Source organism: Gordionus sp. m RMFG-2023, chromosome 1, assembly GCF_954871325.1.
Source record: "Gordionus sp. m RMFG-2023 chromosome 1, tfGorSpeb1-WG-v2, whole genome shotgun sequence".
NCBI lineage: Eukaryota > Metazoa > Nematomorpha > Gordioida > Chordodea > Parachordodidae > Gordionus > Gordionus sp. m RMFG-2023.
This window is the reverse complement of record NC_088775.1, coordinates 38,066,250-38,088,308: the sequence shown is the minus strand read 5'-3', so window position 1 is coordinate 38,088,308 and position 22,059 is coordinate 38,066,250. Positions and strand designations below refer to the sequence as shown.

Genomic DNA, 22,059 nt, shown 5'->3' with positions numbered 1-22,059 from the left:
ATCAATATAATGGAAAGTAGTAGCACAGTAGGACGTGCTATTATTAGCAGTCCATAAATCTGTACTTAAGGATATCATATTACTTTTATTTTTTAATTTATCAATTAAATTATTTTTTGCAAAATTATAGACATTACCTAGGTTTTTTTTTATTGTTTGCCTACAACACAGCTTGATATTCTTATTTGTATAATAGAATATCCTCTTAAAAGCTGGGTTATCTATTATGTTAAAGGAACTATTAGTTTTTATTAAGAAAATTAAGATGAGTTTATTTATCATCAAATTTTCATGCGATAAAAGCTTTCTCATCCCCGGCATCGAGTCATAAAACCCTGTGAGTGTGACATCTCTTTAAATATGTTAGGATGCACCGATTTGAGATGTTTTTTCAAATTCGCTAAATATATAAAATATAATTCATAAATTAGTACAGGAAGTTTTTAATAAATAATATTTTTCGGTCTAAACCGTGCTCAGAACTAGCCTGGCACTAATTAAGTTAAAAAGCTGAATTTTTTCTTTCTCAAGACGGCTCAGGATAGGTTTAAGCCGTTGGTTTAGGCCGACTCAAGAAATATTTAAAACAAAAATTTAAAATTATTGTTACTTTGGGAAGTTGAAAATTTGTATACACTTGGGCATAAATTACATTTTTTGCGTGTCTTATTAGGAGTCATCGTAAATGAATTTCTAATGTCTATTGCTATGGATGATGACGATGAGGCTTCTTCAGAAAAAGAATCTACCAATTCTTGTCCTATAGTTGATTGAGACAAAAATGAGGATTCATTAATTGGAGAAGATGGCATAGATTGGTCATCATTATCTGACCAATGAAAATGATCCTCAGAAAACATATTAAATACAAAAATTTTAAATTTATTTTAAAAAATAAAAATGAAAAAAAAAATCTATTTAGAATTAGAATACAATAATGTATATTCTTTATTTTTCAGTTAAAAATAGATTTACTTTTTGATATTTTTTAAAAATCACTAAAAAATAAAATGTTAAGCTATAAAAAATTATTTTCCCAGATGGAATTCAAAAAATAATAATATATTTATAATATTTATACTATAAATAACTTTATTTTACATCCGTTTTTTTTATTTATAAATATTTATCTTTATTAAAAAATAAAAACTATATTTTCATTCCCCCTTCCATCTGTTTTTTTCCAAGAAATTATTATGGAAATAAATCATTTGATAATAAGTTATTTTAGTTTTATTTCAAAATTGAGTGCAAAATCGTCACAATCCTATTTTTTTAAAAATATTATTCAATTAATATAATTATAAAAAAATGTTTCGAAATAAATTAGTCATTATTAGCATTATCGCTAAAATATCTTCGCGATAGTTGTTTCGCGATATTGTATTCGCGGTAATGTATTTGCTTTAAAGGTTTCGCGATAAATGTTTCGCTATAAAAAATTCGCGATATTTGTTTCGCTATATTGTATTCGCGGAATAGTATTTGCTATTATGGATTCGCGATAAAAGTTTCGCCATAAAATCCATTCGCGATAAACGACAGTCGCGATAAAAGCTTCGCGAAAAAGTATTTCGCGATAAAAGTTTCGCTGAAATGTATTTACTGGCTATAACATATTATTTAAGAATTATATTATAAATATGAAATTGCAAAAGACCAATCTTATATATTTCTTCAATTTTTAGGTATATAAAAATTAATTATAAACTAATTTAATTAGTATTAATAACATATACACATTTTGACCAATTTTGAGAGAAATCGGTCCAATAGATAAAAAGTTTAAGGGTGGTGGCCAGTCTTCAAACATGGGCATTTATGGCACATTTCCCCTAATGGTAGAAAAATTTTGACATGATTTGTGTTCTCCTATGTATGCAGATCCTAAATAATGATTTCATAAATTTACACAAAATTGATATATATAATATAGATTTACTTATTATAAAATAATAATATTCTTTAAATAAAATTCTTTATTATTTTTTTTAAAAATAATGGGTTGTTGTGTCGGGTCTGAACCCCGGGTCTGTGCTCGGGGTTCGTGCTCAGAGCTGGTTTAGTCGATAATTTCTACCCAAACCCCGGGTCTGGGCTCTACACAACCAACCAATTAACAACACTAGTTATCATCTAGTATATTTATAAAAAACATATTTCTATATTAAAAATAATTTTTGTTTAAAATAATCGAAATTCCTTTTAAAAGTAACAAAAATCAAACGTTACTTTAAGTTACACAAACCAACATAATGGTATAGAACCTCTTCGTTATATTTTTAAATGTATATTTAATGCAACGCTATAATTTTCTGCCCAACTCTGTACACAACTGCATACATTAATCTATTTTTTGCCAACATATTAGTAAATTGTTAGAGGACATCTAGTAATTTTAAAATAATAAAAAAATCAGCTGAAGGCAAATATGGACACGATTAATTGGAGACATTTTTATTGTTGCCCGTTGAAAAAGAATTGTTAATACAAATAGAACTCGAATATGTGTTTATTTACGCCAAAGTTGAGAGTTAATTTTAGATTTACTAGCTTAAAAATTATATAATATTCATTTAATTCATTATTTAAATTATATTTGAGAAACTCGGTGCAATAGGATGTGTTGTATGTAGATTTTATAGTACAATAAGTAATAATTTTATATGTGCAATTAATAATATTTTTATATATGCAGTTAATAATATTTTATTATATGCACAATTGCGATAAAATTGCTTTTATATATTCATTTAGTATGATTTTATATGTGCAATTCTTAAAATAAAATATGGCATACTCAATTATAAGTCTTTTTTAAATAAAAAGGTGATAACTTTAATATTGTGTTTAGTTAGACTATCGTTTTAGAGATTTTTGTCCAAAAATACATGTATAATATGAACAAGCCATTAAAGAAATCCCGGCTGAAAACTGGGTAAAAGGCGCCGAAGGCGCGCAAAAGGGGGTATGAGGGCGAAATTATCAAAAATGAGGCTGCTAAAACATTTAACCACTAGACCGTAGCATGGCCAGTCCGCCCCTGGTTGTATGTCTATTTCCAAAAAATTAAGGTGAAAGCTAGAGAATTCTGAGAGTATATTAGGTGTGCTTGTGCTTTACTTTTTAATTAGATGGAATATAGGATTAAAGTTAGAAAGATATGGGCTAGGGTAAATCAAAGGTTTAAGAGATGTGGGATAAGGATAAGAGAGTTTTTAATAAAATTTAATCATTATTATTAATAACTTCTCAAATCTGACATGTCATATGATAAAAAATAATTTCCATCAGTTACATAATCACACTTAATTTACCCCTTTCAACTGACCATATTTTGTTGTTTGAGTGGCGTTAAATTTGAACATATCCATAAAATTTTATCGAAGGGATTTTTTTAATTGATTACAAAAGTATAAAACAAAAACCGATAGTATAAATTTGAGTTTATGTTTTGAAATTTCGCGATAAAATAAATAAAATAGGAAACATACTATCTTTACTTTTGCACCTTTTTGGTTGGTATTTAGTAAAATTTTATATAATTAGTAGTATTACTGCCATATTTTATATTTATCTTTAATAAACAAATAAGGAAGGTCTTAATCTAAAAAGAAAAAGCATCAATCATAAAAGAAAAAGGTCCTATCAAAAAAGGAAAAGAGTCAATCATAAAAGGAAAATGTCCGATCAAAAAAGGAAAAGGTCCAATCAAAAAAGAAAAAGTCCCAAAGGCTTAGGAAAAAGTCCGATCAAAAAAGGAAAAGGTTCAATCAAAAATAGAAAAGTGTCAATCAAAAATGGATAATTCCTATTCAAAAAAGGAAAATCGTATTTTTTTAAAATATTTTCTTCATTTCTAATTTTTTGCCATCTCTATAAGTCAGTTTTAGCCTTTATTTTCCTTCTCTTTTCTTAATTTATTTTTGTTCTCATTTTTTAATAATCCTTTTTTGTCTTTTAAAAAAATAATTAATTTATTTTTCTTACTTCTCTATTTTTATGTCATTTTTAACAATTTTTTTTCCTTTATTTCATCCTACATAACAATTTACAATTTATTGATTTTTTTTCTCTTTATTATTTTAATATATATTCGTGGTGGATTTATTTTATATGATCAACTCCTTTATAAGATATAAAGGTTGTAAGGTTTTATATTTGCACTACCGCGACCGAAAGGGTTAGAGAGATAAAATAAGAAATAATGAAAAAAAAAAAAATTTAAGAAAAATTGACAAGAAATTTTAAAATATTTTTTTAAAAAAACAATTTTCCTTTTTTGATTGGATCTTTTCCTTTTATTTTTTGATCAGACTTTTTCCTCTTGGGACATTTTGTTTTTTTGATTGACACTTTTCCTTTTTTGATAGGGCCTTTTCCTTTTATGATTGATCTTTTCCTTTTTTGAATGGGAAACTCTGTATGTGCAGGGATTCGATATTCATTCCTTTCACTCGTAAGATATTTTTGTTGATCCCAATTATCTTGAGCATGTTGCCATAAATTCATGGAACATTTTTCTATGTTCACTTGAAGTATATTCATATTTTATTACCCAATTGTTTGTTTCTAGTGTACTGTTGGTTTTAGGTTTAAAGTTTCCATACTATATGTTATTTTGATATGGATATTCAGTTTAAAATACCGACAAATTTTGGAACAATTATTTTCTATTTTTCAATATGTAATACAGAGACTTTATTAAAAATAAATTGGGTTTGAGCTTATTTTAATTGATAGCGATACGAACCTTTTTAGATACATTTTTATAAATATGAGCCAAACATATGCAAATGGATTTATTGTTTCCGAAAAAAAGATAAGTCCATCGTAAATAGCTAAAATACCAATATAATCCAAATGTATTCTTGATTTTTTTGGTTTTCTTACGTTAATTAGGTTAATCATAATCATGAATTAAAACATTATACCACTAGTGTTGTTAAACGGCTCGATTTAACCGATTTTAAATTAAAATTTTAGCCAAAATGATATTTGCAAGTTTAGAGAATTCGATAATAGATGTCCAAACTTTTCATTCATATATGAACAACTTCAGGCTTGCGTAATATTTTTTGTCTAAAATATTGGGTTAGCTATTTTGTCCTCGATTGGTTTCATTATAGTTGAGCCTGAACGCAATATCATTTTAAAAATTAGGATTGAATATTAAAATTTCATATGTCAAAAAAAAAATTTAAATTCAAAATACCTACCATATGACTTTTAAACTATTTAAATACTGCCCAAGTCAATTTGAAAAGAAAATTAATTATTAACTGGCCAAATTTTAAAATACCTACCGATTTTTATTAATAATACTGCCTATTTCATATTAAAACTATGCCAGAATAATTTGTTATCTTGTTGTATTTCCCAATATTTTATTTATTTTTGTGTTCAAAATTAAAGTTAAATCGTTTTAATATTAACCCCCTCCTCTCTTCCCCATAGAAAATTCCTTCGTGCCTACCAATAAAAGTTTTTATAATTTATCTGGAAATCAATTTTATTTGGATAAATGAATATTTGATAGATTTATATGGTTAGATACATATTTTGATAATTGTAAATTTTAACAAGTCTAAAAATTGAATATCAATTTAAACTTTAACAAAACATAAAGAAATTTGTATAATTTTATATATATATTCATAGCAAACATAAATATGGTATATTGTATTATATAAATAAGATATAAGAAATTTAAGGAAGGTTGGTAAAAATTGATAACAAAAAATTAAAATGTGGCATAAAGGAGGACCATTTAAAAAAAATATTCCTGTAGAATAAATAGTAAAACAAATGCATACTGGAAAATATTTAAATATTATTATAACAATATATAATATATAAAAAATATTCGCCAAAAGAACGCAAGTTATAATACATAAAACATTCAAAACTCGATACAATTCTAAACTAATGTTGTATAAATGCAATACCGTGTGCTTGGTACATAATATATTAGTCAAAAAGTTGCATAAACATGAAAAGAGTTTATTGATTGTTTTCAAACAAAGATGTTACAGAAAATGAGAATAATACTAAAAAAATATATACTAACCCCAACTCTTCAAAAGATATATAAGTAAATTTTATAAGTATATTGATTGTTTTCATATTATCGAAAATGAGATTAATAAAAAGGATAAAATAAAAAGAATATCTGATTATTGAATCTGTGTTAAAATATAGTTAAACGAGTGAATCTCTCAATTTCCTTGAGTTCTTTGGAAGAATGAGATTGGAAAAGTGGTAGATATTTTTTTTGTCTTGGAAGGATTTACATGAAGGATCTGAAGATATATAATAAAAAAGTTTAATTAACAGAACAGAGTGAGCCAAGTCATATTGATATTTTTTAAATAAACATTTTTTTAAATATAATCGATTTGTCATTCAAACCAAATTTATCATTGTTGTAATAATTAGAATATTATTATTTGTATTTTCATTTATTAAATAGTGATTTATATAAATTTGAATTGAATAGTTACGAAAAATAACTTTTTTTTATATATAAAGTTAATGTTAAAATTTAAATATGAATACGACTAGATTATATGATGTAAATTTTCGTAGTATAAATATAGCGATAAAAAAATGTAATATGAAGAAGGAATTTTTATAAATTTTAATTTTGGTTTTTAATTTTTGTTATGATTTATTTAATAAAAATTAATATTATTTAATAAAAATTAATATTATTTAATAAAAATTAATATTATTTAATAAAGTAATTAGTAGTTAATTTATTTATTCTATGTTATTTGTATTCTCTAATTTCTTATATCTAACAATCACATAATGATTTTTAATTTTCAAAATATGAATACGAATAGTTTTCCTAAAACCGTCCCAAATCAATAGTTTAATAATTAATTAAGTATTTGAAATTTAAAGATGGAACTTTTTCTTCTTCATGGTAGATGATTGGGCTTGTTGTTTGCGGCGCATCAGACCTTCGATATCTTGATCCAATGATTTTTTCTTGTCTTCCAACTTTCTTTTTTCCTCGCTATGCATTTTCTTCAAATTTTCGAACTTGACGTAAAGCTAATATTTATTATTGTTAAAGCAACATATTAAGATAGTCCAGTAGTGTAGAATTTAACAATATATATTATATTCATATCCAAAATTTTAACATTGGCATTAATTCATATGCAACTCTTATCATTTAGGCATGCTCAAATTAAATTTATTATGATTTGAACGTTAATTGTTTTTTTATATATAAGAAAAGAAAAATCTCATGCGAATTCAATATAAAAATGATTTTCTTTAGAGAAACAAAAGAGGAAAAAATTAAAATGAAATATTTTTTTATATATCATTACCAATGAAATATTGTTAAACAAACACTAATAATTATTTACTTAAACTCGAATCAAAATTATATTAAATTCAATAGAAAATAATAATTTTAAAGATTATCGAATGCCATACTCCACTAATGATAAATATCAGGACAATCAGTCAAGTTATAATGGCACAGTGAATTTAATTGAAGTTTTTTGTTGGAGGATAAAATTATCTTCGGGATTACCTGAAATTAGGCGTTATTTTTGGTCGAGTGTTATGATAAAATCCCGGGTTCAGGTCGATCTTCCACAACCTATTTAACAGAAGAATAAACTGAATCCCGGTCCAAAACTAGAGCGTAGTATAGAAGTCTCGAGGCCTTTTATCCAGCTGTAACTCTGGCTTATGGCAGTTCCAGTAAATATGACTGTGAAGGAGACTGCAAGTGTTCTGGTTTAATACTTAAGGTGTCGGAGTCAGCCAATCGTAAGAATATGCTACATTTTACCAAAAGAGATGTCCGCTTTTAATATCAAATTCGTTTCAGCAAAAAAATGTAGATAAGAATGGGATTCTAAATACATACCTGTAAATTGCAGGCCAGATATGATCTTGGGCCCTCCTTTATCTATTATAAATCTAAATTTATATATTTTATGAAATTTTGGCATGACAGGTTTTTAGAACAATCGAATTGTGGTTATTATTTGTCAAGTTTTATTTTATTTATCATGGCACAATTATCACTCAGAATAATGAAGAAGTTGGCTTGAATAATAATCTATAAAACATTGAGACTAAAATTATAGTGATATAGTCATTATTTATTAAAATCATCAAAAGTCTACTTATAAACAGTTGAGTTTTAGACAAATAACAATTATTAGTGCTTTGTATAAAATTTCACTGATATAACATAATATGAAAATATTTAATTAAAAATGGCTCAAAAATCGTTTATAAAATAATTACGTGTAACCTTATGAAAAGTATGCAAGATATGACAATAGTTCATGTTTGGCATTATAATACCTCTTTTTCGGATTCTTTGAGTTCTTGTTCCTTATCCTTTACCCTCTGAACAAAGCATTTTCTCAATTCCTCTTCTCTTTTTTTGATTTCAGTTAGCAGTTCTTGGCGTTTATTCTGGTAGCCCTCCTGTGATAAAATATCATTAAGTGTAGTTTAAAACTTATTAAATGAATTATGTATTCATTACTAGAGATGTGAATCCGGACCCTGAACTCTCATATTTTGGCTGAACCCCCAGACCCTTCTTAAAAGTGGAGGAAGCAAAGGGTTCTAGTGTCAAAAAAATATTAAAAATAATTTTTCTTTTAAATTCATGAAAAATAAATTATATTTTCGTGAAATCATCTTTTTTTCTCAGTATTTTTCAAAATCTTCTGGTTTTTATATTTCCATTTTATAGGTAATATCTTGTTTGAATTTATATCGACTTTAGAAAGTGAAATGTTATTTTGTAGTGAAGGTAATAATATTCTATTATAAAATGATAATTTATTAATATGCTAAATAATTGGGATAAGTTGGTTTATTTTAAATCCATTTTAGAAAGTGAAATATTGGGAATTATGTAGCAGGCGCGGAATCAAATAAGAGATGGGTGATCCCCCCTCCATCGCAAATTTATCTGTTCTCGTAAATACCATTTGAAGTAATATAAATTTCCACCTACACCCCTCTCTCCCCAAATGATATATACAATATATCACTATAAGGAAATTTGGAAGAAAAATTAGTAAACGTTAATAGTTTTTTATAATAACGACTATAATTCAAAATCTTTAGAAAAAAAGCATTTTTATAAAAATAAGTGAAAACACAAAATTATATTTATAAAAATATAAGATAGTCAAAAGAATAAGTGGACCTATATGAGAAAACCCCATCTAATAGTGCCCACCTCCTAGCAAAATCCTCGAAAGGCCTATGCTTTGTAGTGTAAGTACTAATATTTTATTATAAATGATATTAAGGCTACGCGATTAAATAAAATAAAAAAATTTTTTACTTATATTATGCATGTGTATTTATTGCCTTTTTACTTTCTTTTATATTTTCGAGAAAAGGGTAAAAAATAGAATATCTACCTGTAAGGTGAGCAGTGATGAGGGCCCCCCATTATTGTTAGGGCTTGCTGAGTCGACGTTATCTTTCAACCCCATATTTTCCAATCTCTTTAGTCTGTAGAGCTGGTAATGTGAGCTGTGGGTCTTCTCTATCATGTCCTCCATATTAGTTCTGATTAACATCTCACGGAGCTTCACGAAATCGCAATGTGATTCGTTTTCAACTATATTATATTTAATTAGAAATTAAAAAAATAATTACCAAACATGATTATAGGAAATTACGCATTGAAAATGCATTATTCGTAATCGTAATGATACGTATAAATAACTTAGAACTCGAATAAATAAGGTAATTATTTGTATTCGTAAAATAAGGATAAGATAATTGGTCCTATACTAAACCAAACCAAATATAGCAGCAACCCTCGTTCTAATTTTAGAAATACTTGGAAATCTTCTCTAATCACGCCAATATTACACTTACCCTTCTCAAATAATTATCATACTTAGATCAGATGTAATAAAAATTTTATTATTATGAAATAATAAACAATGTAGGGTATATTTAGAAAGTCGACTCAGATGAATGAAAATTAAAAATGATTTGATTTTTGGTGTCGAATAGAAATCTATTTTTAAAATATTTATCAGAGACCAAAAGCCCTGCCCGGAACCAAACCTAAGATTTAAAAAATCCGGACCGGGCCAATTTTTTAAAGATAAATTGAAATCATAACAATCATTCAGTTGAAATATCATATAATTGATATTCATTTACTGCTCATATTTTCAATTATTTCCTTTGAAACAATTTGCATAACGGGTCGAAAAATAATTAAAACTAAAAATCCCGGGCTGGATAGAACTTAAAAATGTAATTTTCAAATCCAAAATTTCGATCTCTGCAGGTCTTTGATATCTTATAAATATTTTTTTATTAGTTAAATACAATTATTTACCCTGAACGATGCCCCATGGATATTGGCGAGCTCTAACCATTTTATTACCAATCTTGACGAAGTCAGTGCTACCGACGACAGCGAATGGAAGTAAATTCTAGAACACATGTTGTGTGTATGTTATATAATATATAGTGACCTAATTTTAGTATATTAGAAGAAATTAATGTAAAACGGGTAATTCAAAGATAAAAAAAAGAAACGCTTAACTTAACAAATTTGCGTTTTCTTATTTTGAGGAGAGGTATTTCAAAATGGGAGGGGGAGGGCATTCCTCGTGTATATTCCTGGTAGTTGCGCCAGAAACAAATCTCACATAACCTCTAGCTCATAAACTATTATAAAGTTTTGATTTAAATTTATTTTAAAGATTAAGAATTGGGGTACACATTGATATAAAATTTGTTTAGTTACACCTAAATTTTATTGCCTTTTTTTTGAAAAAAGCAAAAACGCCAGTTATACCACATTTCCCCTATAATTTTTTTTAATAGTTTAATTTAAAAAAAAATGAATAATTTCTTTTTGAATTTAAAATTTATATGAATATAAAAATAATAAAGTACATTATGAATTTAAAAAATTATAAAATTTTGGGAAGGAAAAATGACAGGGGCGAACGTGGACGCGTCCCATCCAAGGTTACTGTCTTTAGGATGCGTCCCCTCCTAAAAAATTAAAGGAGGGATGAGGGGACGTTTGATCATCACAAATTTTATTTTTGCCAATTATAATATTGTGTAATTAGGTCATGATACATAAAATTTTTATCAATATTAATCAGGATCTGCAGAGTACCATTTGCAGGGCCGCCCAAATTTTTTTAAAAAATTTTTTCTATCCGGCCAGGTTTTATATTTTCTAACCGGCCAGGTTTTATATATTCAAACAGGTCTTGGCCCGCATTTTCTTTAGAAATTTTTTTTAGACTAGGCCACGCTTTTTTTAAAAAAAATTTTAAGATGGCCTTTTAAAATATATATTTATTTTTAATTTTTATAGAAAACAATTGCGATTTAAAATATTTGGTTTTATAATATACGGCCTGGCATTTAAAATTTTTTTTTAGGCCCTGCCAGTATATTTAAAAAATTAAAATACAGCCGGGTCCGGGTATGCAGGTCTCTGATATTAACTACAGAACCTTCTATTGCTTTTGAGGGGATAGTAAACTTATTTTGAGGCCATAATGTATAATTAAATAATATTGTTTAAGGTTTTACTAAATATTTTTTTTAAATGGAAATGATTAGCCTGCCTTGTACAGTGCAATAATACCATTAGAATATGCAATGACTTACATCCTGGAATGATGCTTAGGCAATTTAACTCCAGCTCTAAAATTCGCAGCATTCTGAAAAAAATTATTAATTTGGATAATGGCTATCAGAAAGAGAAGGTAAAATTATGTTGGGCTCTTGATTTTTATGATTTTCATCAAAGGTTATTGTCGTAATTGTCATTACTTGTAAAATGTAAATTATGATGTAGATACTTGTAAAATATAAAATGATTATATGATAATTGAATTTTTTGCAAATTTTATTTGGTTAAAAATTAGTATAAATAGTCATATTTAATATGTAAAAAGAGATCGATAGGAATATATATTATTATAATTTAAATGTTTTCATTTTAAAATAAAAGTTCGTTTTTATAAAATCATTTTATATCGATTCTATTAATTAATAAAATTATTTTGTGCAATTTGCACTTTGATGAAATTATTTAAATTAAATTCAATAAAATTGTTATTTCTCCTTGATACTAAGCTAATAACAGTTATTAATTTTAAAAAATAACTAAGTCTGGCCGATTTTGGTCAATTTAATATTTTGCGCCTGAAATTAGATAATTAAAAAGGGCAATATTTTAATTATTTTTTTTAGTTTGAACCCATTAAAATTCTATACTAGCAATTGTAATTTTTAATGTTTCAAAACATACCTTTTCACTGGCATCAAATGAATAAAATAGATTTTTTTAAAAGGTCAAAAATATAGTGCAAACAATTTATTTTAATCACAAGGAGATTGTAACAAATGTGCAACTGTTTCCATATTTTTATTAATGTAGTAAATATAATATATCAAATGCGTAGAACAAGAAAGTGTACATTCATATCGTCCCCTCCAGAAGTTTCGTTATCCGAGCTTAGTTTGCCTCCATCCATCTTGTTGTCTCCGACCAAAGACCCGCAATTATAGCGATCCAACCCGGTTCGTTCGGGCCCGTCCAATACCTCATTAAAGTCATCAAACGGTCCGCCTCCTAAAGGAAAACGGTAAATTTTGACGCCGGCCGACTTGAGCTCGTTCATGATTCGGCATTTGAATCGGGTGAGTTCGACCTTAGACACCGTGTCCGCCTTGGACACTATTGGAACCACGTTGACCTTAGTGTCCAGTCCACGCATTACCTTGAGGTCTAAGGCTTTGAGACTTTTTATTGGTATATTATAAAAGTGATACCTTATATTATTTTATAAAATTTGAGTTTGTTTCATCTATTGGAAATAATGAATATCCCCAAAATAAGATATTTAATTCACATATACCAGATACGAAGGTTTGACGCTCCGAAGCCATAAAATCATATTTCTATCCAAGAAAGTGCTGAGATAAAAATATCTTACACACCTTAAGAAATAGGGTAGGTAATAGTATGGATGTTAGCACTCAAAAACTGTATCTCACTCATGTATTTCCGATAAATCCCAGAAAAAACCCCCAAGAAAAAAAACCCCGAAATTTTTTTTTTCATGTTTTTCTAAAATTTACTTAAGACCAGATAATAAAGGCATATTTATAAAGTATAGACAAATTTACATTTTAGAAAAAAATACTATAAAAATATAATTTAATTATAAGCTAATTTTTTTAGGCCCTAATTCATTATTTAAAGGTTACCCATATACCATCCATAAAAAATGCATAAACAAGATAAAATGATGATTACTGGGAAAAAATACCTCCATAAAATAACCCATGTATTTCTTATTTTCATAAAAATATCTATCCACAATTACGATACAATGATTGAGCAGTGTAAAACTAACAAAAATAAAGTATTTACTATATAATTTTGGTTGATTTTTAAATACCTTAAACATTTCCAAAATTAATCGGTTATGTTTTTTCTTCCATGTCCTAATAAAACCAAGTTACCCTTTTTTATATAACTTCTCGAATGTTTCCTGATTTAATAAAATTCTCTTTAATGGTGAAAAGTTGACTCACAACTCGATGTGGATTAATTAAATGATACAGAATATTTGAAAAACAGTATAGAAATTTGACAAAATCTGATGTAATACAATCTTTATAATTTTTTAAACTTTTTTTATCAATCTCAATTTCAATTACTAATCCCTCTTTATAATAATGTTGGTTGCAAATAAAGGTTTTAATTTTTTTATGTTTAGAAAATTAAAATGTATCTTGATTTAAATTTTATTCAATTTGCTAATTAGCTTATACAAAAAAATTGGAAAAATCTTTTAGTTTTTTAATCCTCTTTCTGCAATAATAATGTTTCTCAAGGCCCCTGTATATAAGAACTTTCTTCCAGTTTGTAAAACACGTTTTGATATAGATTTGATTCACCAAAAAACTGTATCAGCTTCAATTAATTATTCAACCTATACATATAATATTTTAAAGAAAATCTTTTTCCATTATTATTAACAGTTTCTTTGAGTGATGTTGATATTGTTTTTAAAAAGGCAGATTTGGGTAGATTTTTAAAAAGGACCCTATATTAAGATTTTCGTCAAAATAATATTATGTATTGGGAAATCGATATCTAAATATATCTGCCATCTATGAGCCTAATCTCCTGACTTACATAATATTATTTTGGTTATCATTTTGCCCGAGCCGGTCACTAGATGTTGGCTTATTTGTGGTAAGGGAGATCAGAGCTATTCAGCGCAAGGGGCTTGTCGGTTCAACAGATTTTATTTAAAAACCAGACATGTTTAGAAATTCTAATTTAATTATGTAATAAAATATTTTATACCCTTCAGCTATTTAAATTTTATTATGATATGTGTTTTTTAGGTAAAAATCAAAATGGTTTTACACCACAATATTAGGTGGTATTAAAATTTGAAGAGTTTAAAAATAATAAATTTAACATTATATGAAATTTAAAATCCTCTTTTCGCATTTCAGAAGTTTCATAATTTTATATATATTTTAAAAGGTATTAATTATATTAGTAACTAGGGGCTAGTAGAATCAGGGCGGCTACTCGGATAAAACAAATTATGCTTATAAATATGATATATTACAATATAAAATAAGTATTTATTGTGGCCAATATTTACAATAGAATTAGGAAAATTTATTAAAAATTTTACACATTTTTTATAATTAGAATAATGTCATATTTTATCATTTTTATATAAATTATTTTTATGTAAATGGTATATTTATATTAATAAAACATTGTCTACGAAAATAATGGAATAATAATATTAATTATCCTATAGGAAACTTAAAAAAATAATTGAATCTACAAGCCCAGGTTTATGGATTTGGCAAAAAAATCACTTTTATTAGAATCAATCTTGAGAAAAAAAGTATAATATAATTTAAAAATTTATCCATGTATAAGGTTAGATAAATGTTAAGGTATCTTATGGTATTTTTCAAATATAATTATTTTCGGACCTATGATAATTTAGAAAAAAAATTGCGCCGAGTTTTAAAATATTTACAATAAGAATAACTTAAAAATCTAACCTATCCATTTTATTTTTGAAAGCTATTTCCCTTATTCTGAATACTTAAAAAAATTTTAGGGGGAGGGAAGTTGCAAATTTTTTTGTAGAGGGGAAGTTGATATTAAGGCCTAGAATTGGGCCTGTGTTCTACTTCCTCCCCCCCTCTTGCATTACCCAACCCCCTATATTATTATGATAAAGCATCCCTAATAATCCCCAATGTGTGGACTTGGGTACGCTGACAAAATGCCTGCTAAGTCCGGTCCCCAGTCCTATTCTCCGACAATCCCGGACCCTCGAACTCTGTCGATCCCCCCTCCCCGATGATTGGACTCGACTGTCTAACCATTTCAAAAATGGAAAAGGTGTGTGCTATATTAAATGCTATTAAGTTAGGACTATAATTTTTTTTTGTGAAAATTTTCACAATTCTTTAATTTTACCTTAAAAATGGAAAAGGTGCGTGCTATATTAAATGCTATTAAGTTAGGACTATAATTTTTTTTTTTTAAATTTCCACAATTCTTTAATTTTACATTAAAAATAGAGTATATTATTTAAAAATTTAAAAGGCGTGTGCTATTTGCTATATTGGATGCTATACTAAGTTAGGACTATCAAATCAAATACTAGATAATTAAGCAATTTATTTGAATAAACATAAATAAAAACTGATAATAAATATATATAATTTCAAGGAAAAAGATAAATAGTTCTATGTAAATTTATATTATTTATATTCATTTAAATTTGACATATATTTAATATTATGAAAAAAAGAATATTCACATATATATAAATGAGATTTTCTTCCAGTTCTGGGGATGCTAGCCTTAATTTCACCAATATCCAGATGGTATATTTATTATTTTTTAAATTACGCCAATTGAACGAAAAAAATATGAAATTCTTAAAAATTTTGAGTAATGAAACTTTGAATTATTATTTCAAAAAATTTCCACCAATATCCAGACGATCACATATATTTATTATTTTTTTAAATTAAAAAAAAATAATATTAAAAATTTCCCCGAGTTTCAATGAGTTGCCATAAAAAATATTTGAATAATCTATAAAATTGATGGCATTGTTTGTAATTATTAACATTCAGATGATATTATTGTCCTAGTTCTGGAATAATTTATTTCTAATTTTTGTTTAATTAATTACTAGTTGTAGTTTAAATTATAAAAGTTAAAATATTTTTTTTTATAATTAAACGCCTTATTGTTGATTGGTAGAATGTAACAAAAGATAATCCTAAATAATTATTATGATATTTTGAAAAACTGATTTTAATTATTATGCATTCTGTGATTTTGATGTATGAATTTATATTGTGATTTTTATATACTTTGGAAATTTTCTAATATTCTTTTGATATTAAAAATGAAATAAAAAGTTTCTTCAGAATAAAAATAAACTTGTACTACAAATTTGAGTTTAAGTTGATTAGTATAAATTAAAGTATAAAAATTTGCATTGGAATATAAATAATTGTTTGAATATGAAAATTAGTTTTTCCGCTATTCCGGTTCCCAAACTTTGAATGAACCACATGAAGGAAATACTCTTTTTACAGGTGAAGTGAACAAGCGTTTTATTTAATAGGCACATAATAATTTATTTGTTTGGAATTAGATTCTCCCGTGATTACTATTATTCGAGATGGCTCACTTTTTATGATGCCATCCGCAAACTTTGTTTTCTTTAATGAGTCAGATCTTTCATGGAACTTTATCAAAATAAGAAATTGGTGTTCACAATTTGGCATATTCCATCATTGTCGCGGTTTATTTATTAGATTAAAAAGATATTTTTGCTTAAATTGTTCGAGATAAATGAAAGATTTTAAAACAAAATTGACTTAATTAATAAATGGGCATTCATTTAATCAATATATTGCATGACTACATTATACTCTAGAAGAATAAGAAAATTATGATATTGAATCTATGGTCATTTAATTGAGATATTATCAAATATTATTATTTGTTTAAAATCGAGATTTAAAACAAATAATTTATAACGATTTTTGCCAATCTTACAATTTATACATAAAAAATTTGATAATTTAATGATATAAACAGGGGTTCGAACCGAACCCGGAGAAGAAAACCCAGGTTTTTGGGGAAAAAATTGAACCCGAACCCCGTTTATAAAATTTTCAAAACCTCGCGAACCCGGGAGTGTATTGTTTAAATTAATATGTATAGTAAAAATTATTATATTGGATATTGTTAATTTAAAGAAATACGTCTAAATAAAATTTTTTAAATCTATACATGATGCTTTGTATTTTTAACTATATTTTGCCTATAAATAAAATAAAAATTTATTTTTCCTATAAATAAAATAAAAATTTATTTTTTATACCAAATTTATGTCTAGTTTTTTAATTATTTAAATATAGAATATTATTTTTTATACCAAATTTATGTCTAGTTTTTTAATTATTTAAATATAGAATATTTTTTTTTATCAATTCAAAAATACTTAAACGTGTTCAAAAATATTTTCCTGAACCAACCCCGAACCGAACTCACCTATTTTTTTTACCCTTAAACCAAACCCGAACCGAACTCTCCCTGGATATAAACATTCTATAGTTTTTAAAGCTACAAAGCTGAATATTAGATGCTAACAATATAGAGCATTTTCACTAGAAAAAAATTAATAAAAAAACAGGCAGAAAATTATTAAAAAATTTTTTATTTAATGTTTAATAGTTAGTAAATTTTTATTTTTGAATTCATTATATATTTTCTTAAACTTCCTAATGTATTAAGGAAGAGTTTTTTGAGCACTCTAGACAAAATAAAAAGTTTATATTCATAAAAATTGTCCAACAGAAATGTAAGAAACTTTATAAAAAAATGTTTGAGCATAAAAATAGGAAGATATTGAAAAAACAAGCTTAAAATATCCAGTTAACAAAATATTAAAGCTTAGAAAATAGATTTTATTTTCGGGTAGGGGTAGTAGAGATCAGCAAGGCCAATATCAGTGTTGTTAAAACCTACTTTTAAAAGTAGCGCGCTATTGCCAATGTAGTTTTAGCTACTTACGCTACTTTAGAAATTTTTAAAATATTTTTTACGTATCTCTATTTCCACAATTAAAAAATATGAATAAAATTTCAAATATATATATATTTTTTTATTTCATCTCAATAATAACATTTTCTCACTGTCATCCCCAAGTCTAGAGTGACGGTCAAAAAGTATAAGCTATAACTAAATTCAACACGAGCACGCAATGTAGTAAAGGTTTTTCGACCCGTAATATTTTTAGCCCATCCGAAAATATATTTTATAGAGATTTTCAGACCCGGTCTAGTCGGATCAGTAATTAATTAAGCAAAAATCATAAATTTGAACCATTCAAGGTTTTAAAAGCTGAGGGCCGGTCCGAAAATTATTTTAAACAAATTACCCGGCCAGAAAGAAATATTTTGCACGGGCCGGGCTGGGTTGCAAAAGGATTAGTCTATCTTGGAAATAATAAATAAGTCTTGTATTTTCTTATTAAGGGTATATTTTTAAGTCTACTATCATAATAAAAATTAGATTAAATCATTATTATAAAAGCAAATAGAATAAAATATAATAAAAATGTAATTTAAAAAAAGAATTTTTTCCGGGGAAGACTTAAAAAAAAGAGTATTATAAAATAAATTCCACCCCCCCCCCCTCCTCTTTTTAAATTTATATTAAATAATTGGTTTACGAGTGTCCAGTGGGAGAAATGAAGTAGAGACAACAGTGTATCCTCGAGTCATGATAATTATGTAGGGAACGTTTAATCTTGAGTTCCTCTTGCAGATAATTCTCGAACTGATCATCGATGTATTGAATGATAGGTTTCCAGCTATAATATTAAAATTAACAAAAATAATAATTTTTTGAAAATGGATCAAGTGCAGAGAGATTATTTTATAGTTATTTATATTATATAAAAAAAAATTCACACTTCAAATCCGATTAAACTATTTCTTTCTTCTTTTAAACGCTTTTCAAATCACAAGTTTACTTTAAGAAAAAAAAATTAATCTTTATCTCAAATGTTCTCTTCCTTTACTCTTCCACGTTTTTTCTTTCGTTTTAGAAGTTCTTATCTATTTTCCTATTTTTTACCTTTCTTAATAAGCTTTTATAAAATAGCATTTATAAATTTATTTATTTTAAAGAGAGAAGATAAAGAAAAAAAACTAAGGAAAAATATGCCAGATAATTTTTTTTTATAAATCTTCGAACAAACTATTCATACGTGTAACATAATTATACTTAAATGAAAATCTGTACACCGATTCACTTAATTTTTTTTTCGCCGATACCGATAATTGAATTTCATAATTTTTTGCCTAAATTTATGCCATACTCTTATTTAACTTCGAATGGGGTAAGCCAAGAAATAATTTTAAAAAGTTTTATTAATCAAAATTAAAAAGAGATACAAATAATGATCAAAAAATGCATATTATAAAAAATTGTTTGATAATATTTATGTTAAATAAAATAAATTATTTTAAAAATGGAAGTCAGGCCGGAGATTTTTTTTAGACTTTCAGATCTAAACTAAGCCGGGTTATTTCCCCAAAATTCAAAATTTTATTTTTAAAAATAGTCACGATCCGATCCGAAAAAAAGTAAGGAAGCAAAAATATTGTACTGTTGAAAAAGTAGGATTCAATAAAAGCGTAAAAGTAATAAGCGCTATAGGAAAATAAATTTTTTTGGTGTTATTCTTGAAAATAATACTTATGATTTGGACAAGATCGTGTCCAAGAGATTGTTTGTTTTAATCTGACAAAACAATGAATAATAAAATTTGAACGATAAACATTGACGATTGTTTTTAATTTATATTAAGTTTTATTGAGATATTATTGTATAAATTTGTTTTTATATTTTTTTTCCGGACATTGGTTACTTTATTTGAATAGTAGCTGATATAATATGTTATCAAAAGGTAAATGAAAAATATAAAAATATGATTTACGAAAAGGATAAGGGGTAAAATAATGAAAACAAGGAAAGAGAAAGGAAGAAGGAAAGCATAGACATGGAAGATTATTCAATGGAAGAGATAAAACTTAGATAGTTAGAGAGAATAATGGCGGTAGCAAGTCTTTGTCGCAAAAGGGATTCCTTAGGTTGATCGGTTTTTTACGAATACATTTGCCTAATTCTTTAAAAAAAAACATTGAGCTTTGCTACCGAAGGTGGTGAGAAATAAAAAAGAAGGGTATATGGAACTGTATTTGATGATTTTAAGGGTTTCTACTAGAGCGAGGACATTGACGTTGTGGTTAGATGGTGCGTTTAGATCAATGCAGGTGAAGTCCCAAACCAGGAGCTGACCCTTTGAGCAAGGAATCAAGGTCATTCCAAAAGTACCTTTTACATCGGTCCTAGAAATGCCGGTTGGTTCAAGTCTAGATGGAATGCCTGCGGATTTGAGGGCACGTAATATGATATCATTGCATTTGGTATGCCGTGGAAAGCGGCCTCGATAAAAGCAGCAATGGAGACAATGTCTGCTCTTGCGAACAACGCTGGTTTCGCAATGTTTACATTTGTACAGTAGAACAATTTCGCAATTAAGCTGTAGTCCAATAGCAAATCTTAGCTCGTCAGCGGAAAGCAACAAATCAAGGTTGTTAGAGGATATAGTTTAAACTCGTAACCAGATCCTTGATTCAATTAGTGAAAAACTGTGAGATCGTCATCGTGAAGACTCAATTTTAGATAAGCGACGGAGCCTTTGTTGAGTGGAGTATCTCAGTCTCTCTGTGAATACGAGGGGTCGTGGTGTTTGGGACAATGACAAATGGTCTGGGCTTCCGCTAATAAGGTGTCAGAAAAGTGAGAAGCTGGCTAATGCGTGAGTCAGATGAAAGAAGGGAAGCTATGAATCTACTAATGGAAAGATTTAAAGGTGAGAGAAAGCCGATATTCCCGAGCTTGCATGGAAGAGATGCTTGTAACCATGAATTATGGTTGAAATGGAGATTAAGGATCTTTTCAACAAGAGATTTGATGGAAGTTTCGAATGATTTTAGTGAGTCTGGAAATTTGAAAATAGAGATGGATCGGAGAGCGTAAAGAATTTTAGGAATGTAGTAAATGTTTTGAGGAGAAAAAAAGCTTGATGAGGTGAGAGAAACTTAGAGATGTTTTATGAAGTAAGCTAGATGATGCATTAGTGAAGAAGTGATTGTTGGATTCCAGACCACCAACAGGAGAGCCGAGATGAGTGAGAGATGGGAGCTCGGTTGGTGGAAGTTATTGTTGAATGGGATGGAACAATAAAGTCGATAGATCTCGGTTTTTTGTTCATTAAGCAAGTGTGAGTCCATTTGCATGGCGTGTTTTAATAATGGCGAATGACTTTACGACCTCATTTGGAGGCCGCAGAATATTACATCGTCGATGTACCAAATGTGCAGTGGAAAAATACAGTTGGCAGAAATGTTTTTGACCATTTCGTTGATTCCTATGCAGAAAAGTATAGAGCCCAGAAGATCACCTCGTTGGATCCCTTCTGATAATGAAATTAAATAGTGGTTGAATTGGAGATGAGATGGCTTGGAATAGCAGGAGTGGAAAAATTGAGAAAAGGTGGGAAATGAGTGGTATATTTGCGGGAGAAAGTGGGAGCGGCGAATAGAGTTGAGGGCATTAGAAAAATCAATTTTAATGATGATTTAGTCACTTGGGTTGGTTTGGAGATGGATACGAGTAGCGTGTGTGGCTATTTCGCAACCACCCTGGATGCCAATACCAAGTTGGTGGGGTACTAAAATTAAGGCTCTATTGTCCTTAATTTGCGCACCTCGGCAGGGGTGAAATCAGTAGGAAATATGTTGAGCGGAGGAGGAGGTATGAAATCACTTCCAGAAGGGTGCTTTAATTTAAGTTTGTTGAAACTCGCTTCGTTACTGGTTGCAAATGAGTCGTCA

The 22,059-nt window shown here is 27.4% G+C and overlaps 1 protein-coding gene across 4 annotated transcripts in view; it reads right to left on the bottom strand.

Annotated features, from left to right (window-relative positions):
- Positions 1-5,567: 5,567 nt before the first annotated feature.
- LOC135922435 (septin-2-like) overlaps positions 5,568-22,059 on the bottom strand; it is a 39,847-nt gene continuing 23,355 nt past the window's right edge. For 2 of the 4 annotated variants that reach the window (XM_065456810.1, XM_065456809.1), the window contains exons 4-10: positions 18,825-18,965; positions 12,483-12,807; positions 10,367-10,463; positions 9,426-9,628; positions 8,344-8,469; positions 6,917-7,062; positions 5,570-6,302 (exon numbers count right to left, since the gene is read on the bottom strand). In XM_065456810.1, the coding sequence (XP_065312882.1) occupies positions 6,290-6,302; positions 6,917-7,062; positions 8,344-8,469; positions 9,426-9,628; positions 10,367-10,463; positions 12,483-12,807; positions 18,825-18,965 (1,051 nt within the window). In that variant the 3' untranslated portion in view covers positions 5,570-6,289. Of the gene's footprint in view, positions 6,303-6,916; positions 7,063-8,343; positions 8,470-9,425; positions 9,629-10,366; positions 10,464-12,482; positions 12,808-18,824; positions 18,966-22,059 lie in introns of all 4 variants that reach the window. The other 2 variants (XM_065456808.1, XM_065456807.1) reach the window with 2 other exon arrangements.